The sequence below is a fragment of the Cebus imitator genome, unplaced genomic scaffold, assembly GCF_001604975.1.
Source record: "Cebus imitator isolate Cc_AM_T3 unplaced genomic scaffold, Cebus_imitator-1.0 Scaffold316, whole genome shotgun sequence".
Lineage (NCBI taxonomy): Eukaryota > Metazoa > Chordata > Mammalia > Primates > Cebidae > Cebus > Cebus imitator.
The window spans coordinates 361,795-365,609 of NW_016107631.1; the positions used below are offsets into that span (position 1 = coordinate 361,795).

At 54.4% G+C, this 3,815-nt stretch overlaps 1 protein-coding gene across 3 annotated transcripts; it reads left to right on the forward strand.

Annotated features, from left to right (window-relative positions):
• The first annotated feature begins 448 nt into the window (after positions 1-448).
• Positions 449-2,667, forward strand: ZBTB3 (zinc finger and BTB domain containing 3). 3 transcript variants are annotated; one of them, XM_017503932.2, is made up of 2 exons: positions 449-673; positions 921-2,667. In XM_017503932.2, exons 1-2 carry the CDS (start codon positions 566-568, stop codon positions 2,538-2,540), a joined length of 1,728 nt encoding a protein of 575 aa, XP_017359421.1. In that variant the 5' UTR covers positions 449-565; the 3' UTR covers positions 2,541-2,667. The 3 variants fall into 3 exon arrangements, with proteins under 3 accessions (XP_017359421.1, XP_037585603.1, XP_037585601.1); XM_037729675.1 differs by having other exon boundaries at positions 465-502; XM_037729673.1 differs by having other exon boundaries at positions 471-506.
• The last annotated feature ends 1,148 nt before the right edge of the window (positions 2,668-3,815 follow it).

Below are 3,815 nucleotides of genomic sequence, written 5' to 3' on the forward strand. Positions count from 1 at the left end.
TCACCATGTTGGCCAGGCTGGTCTTAAGTCCTGACCCCAAGTAAGTCGCCCGCCTCCGCCTCCCAAAGTCCTGGGATTACAGGAGTGAGGCACTGCGCCAGACCTAGTTGGTTCTCTTTTACCCGGTCAGCCTGCAGCAGCTGTCAGCTCAGGTCCGACAGGGCACGGTTCCGGATCTCTGGCCTTGCCAGGAGGGCGCAGCGTTCAGCCACTTGTAGCCGGGTACCTCCTGCCTGCGGGATTAGGTAGGAGAAGCTCAGCCAATGCTGAGGGTTCCGAGGCAAGGAAGGCGGGACGAGGAGGAAAAGTTGAGGACAGGAGCGGCACCCAATTCGGCGCCTGACTGTAAAAGCGATGGCGGCGAGCACCCAATTGGAGACCGCGGTCGGGGTTACGACGGTTAGTGGACAGCGGACCAATCCGTGACAGGGGAGGGCGATCTTAAGCCAATTAAAACTGAGAAGGTGGGAAGGGGCGGAGCTCTCTCGGTGGCTGCTCGGTGGTGGGTGAGGGATCATCTTTCTCGGCTAGTTCTCACTCTGGGAGTCCTTAGCCCCTGGAATGCATGAGGGAGATGCTTAGGGAGTTCCCGAAGTGGGTCGTAGAGGCATCGCCTGGGAAGGCCTGGGAGCGGAAAAGATCCCTACTTCGTGGAGACGTTGGAAGCTACCGGGTGGGCATCAAGGAAGCGGAGGGTGGCCAAGGGGCGGGACTTCCGGGGGCAGGGCTAATCGGGCGGGGCGGGGCCTGTTCTAAGGTTAGGCGGGGGGGCGGAGCTAATGGGCGAGCTTTGGGTGTGACCTAGGAGAAACAAGGGCAGTAACTTAAGCGATTGCCTTGGGGGTGCAAGTGATACTTAAGGGCTGATGTTACGGTTGCTGGGAGGTTACCTGCCTTAACCCACTGTCCTTTTTTCCCAGGGAGCCACTGGTGGGGACCTTTTTTGGGCCCCCTCTCCTTCGTGGGGTACTATGGAGTTCCCAGAACACAGTCAGCAGCTGCTGCAGAGCCTCCGGGAACAGCGGTCCCAGGGTTTCCTTTGTGACTGCACCGTGATGGTGGGTAGTACCCAGTTCTTGGCCCATCGGGCTGTGCTGGCTTCCTGCAGCCCATTCTTCCAGCTTTTCTACAAGGAGCGGGAATTGGACAAGAGGGATCTGGTGTGTATTCACAATGAAATTGTCACAGCCCCAGCCTTTGGGCTGCTTCTGGACTTTATGTATGCTGGCCAGCTGGCCCTGAGAGGGGATACTCCTGTGGAGGATGTGCTCGCAGCTGCCAGCTACTTGCACATGAATGATATCGTCAAGGTGTGCAAGCGGCGGCTTCAAGCCCGGGCCCTGGCAGAAGCAGACAGTACCAAGAAGGAGGAGGAAACTAACTCACAGCCTCCTACTTTAGAGTTTTTGTCCAGTACTTCCCGTGGCCCCCAGCCCTTGTTGGCATCTGGTGAGACATCAGGCCACTGGGGCAAAGGGGAATGGAGAGGCTCTGCTGCTTCATCACCTACTGTCCGTCCTCCAGATGAGCCACCAATGTCTAGTGGGGCTGACACTACACAGCCTGGCATGGAGGTTGACGCACCACATCTACGGGCACATCCCCAAGCGGTGGCTGATGTCTCTCTTGCCAGCCCTAGTAGCTCCACTGAGACCATTCCTGCAAACTACTTCTCTTCTGGCCTCCCAGCAGTTTCATTGGAGCCACTGACATCTCTTGATGTGGCTCCTGAGAGTCTGAGGGTGGTGGAATCAAGGGATCCTGGAGGACCACTGCAAGGCTTCTATTCCCCAGCTTCTGCCCCAGCCTCAGCCCCAGCCCCTGTCTCAGCCTCAGTTCCATCCCAGGCTCCAGCCCCAGCTGAGGCTGAGCTGGTCCAGGTGAAAGTTGAAGCTATCGTGATCTCCGATGAAGAGACGGATGTGTCAGATGAACAGCCTCAGGGTCCCGAGGGAGTGTTCTCACCTGGAGGAGCAGTGTATGGGGGACAGGCCTCCCAGCCAGAGGCTTTTGAAGAGCCAGGGGCAGCAGGACTGGAGGAGGTGGGGCCAAGTGACCACTTCCTGCCTGCAGATCCTCATCTACCCTACCATCTGCTGCCAGGTGCAGGGCAGTATCATCGAGGACTGGTGACCTCACCCCTGCCTGCACCCGCATCCCTGCATGAGCCACTTTACCTGGCTTCTGAGTATGAAGCAGCTCCAGGAAGCTTTGGGGTTTTTACTGAGGATGTTCCCACCTGCAAGACATGTGGGAAGACCTTCTCATGCTCTTACACACTACGGCGACATGCCACGGTGCACACACGTGAGCGACCCTACGAGTGCCGCTATTGCCTGCGCAGCTACACACAATCCGGGGACCTCTACCGCCACATCCGCAAAGCTCACAATGAGGACCTGGCCAAACGCAGCAAACCGGATCCAGAAGCTGGACCCCTCCTAGGGGTGCAGCCGCTCCCTGGCTCCCCAACAGCAGATAGACAGAGCAGCAGTGGTGGGGGGCCACCTAAAGATTTTGTACCTGGCCCCAAAAACTAACATCTAAGGGAGCATGAGCTGATGCTAGGTTTGCTCTTACCATTCTTAGATGGTAGCACAGAAGGTTGGTGGCATATCTCATCAACCCTGCTGGGTGACAAGAATAAAGGTTCTGCCCAGGCTGAAAGTTCCTACCTTTTCTTTTCTTTCTTTTCTTTTTTTGAGACAGCCTTGCTTTCTCACCCAGGCTGGAGTGCAATGGCACAATCCTGGCTCACTTGCAACTTCTGCCTTCTGGGTTCAAGAGATCCTCCTGCCTCAGCCTCCTGAGTAGCTGAGATTATAGGCACACGCCACCACACCCAGCTAATTTTTGTATTTTTAGTAGAGATGGGGTTTCCCCAGGTTGGCCAGGCTGGTCTTGAACTCCTGACCTCAGGTGATCCACCCACCTTGGCCCTCCAAAGTGCTGGGATTATAGGTATGAGCCACCGCACCCAGCCTCCTACCCTTTTCTTTGCCCAGCCAGATAAGCAGGACTTTGCAGGGCAGAGCATATGTCAGCCTTCTCCAAGGACACTGGGAATTTTCCTGAGGTGTCATCACTTTTCACTCTGTGTTCTGGAACATAAAGCTAGCAGTGAAATTATCTCTTTGAACTGGTGTTGGCTGGTTTCTTCTAAAAACCTGCATGCCTTCATTCCTCTCCTTCTGTTCTTTTGGAATCTCACATATATACTTGGGGTAGGGATAGGGGTCAGATTGCTTATGAGGAAAAAAGCGACACAGGCAGAGGGTGATGGCGATGTAGACTTTACTTAGGAAAAGTATACAAATTAGGGAAGCTTACAAAATTATGATTTATTATTGCGGTTGAGCACCTGCCTTCTGGGCTATATCAGACATTTCATATAAATACTCATTTAATCCTCAATAACGTTAGGATGTATTAGGTCCACCTCCTGTTTTGTTTGTTGTTGTTGTTCATAAACTTGAGACTCAGAAATCAAAGTTTAACTTGTTCAAGGTCACAGAGGCTAGTTAAGGGGCAAGCCAGCATTTGAACCTGGGTTGTGACTGCAAACACTGTGCCTGCTATGCTGCTTAAAAACATTGTTTGGGGCCGGGCGCGGTGGCTCACGCCTATAATCCCAGCACTTTGGGAGGCCGAGGCGGGTGGATCACGAGGTCAAGAGATCGAGACCATCCTGGTCAACAAGGTGAAACCTCGTCTCTACTAAAAATACAAAAATCAGCTGGGCATGATGGTGCGTGCCTGTAGTCCCAGCTACTCGGGAGGCTGAGGCAGGAGAATTGCTTGAACCCAGGAGGCGG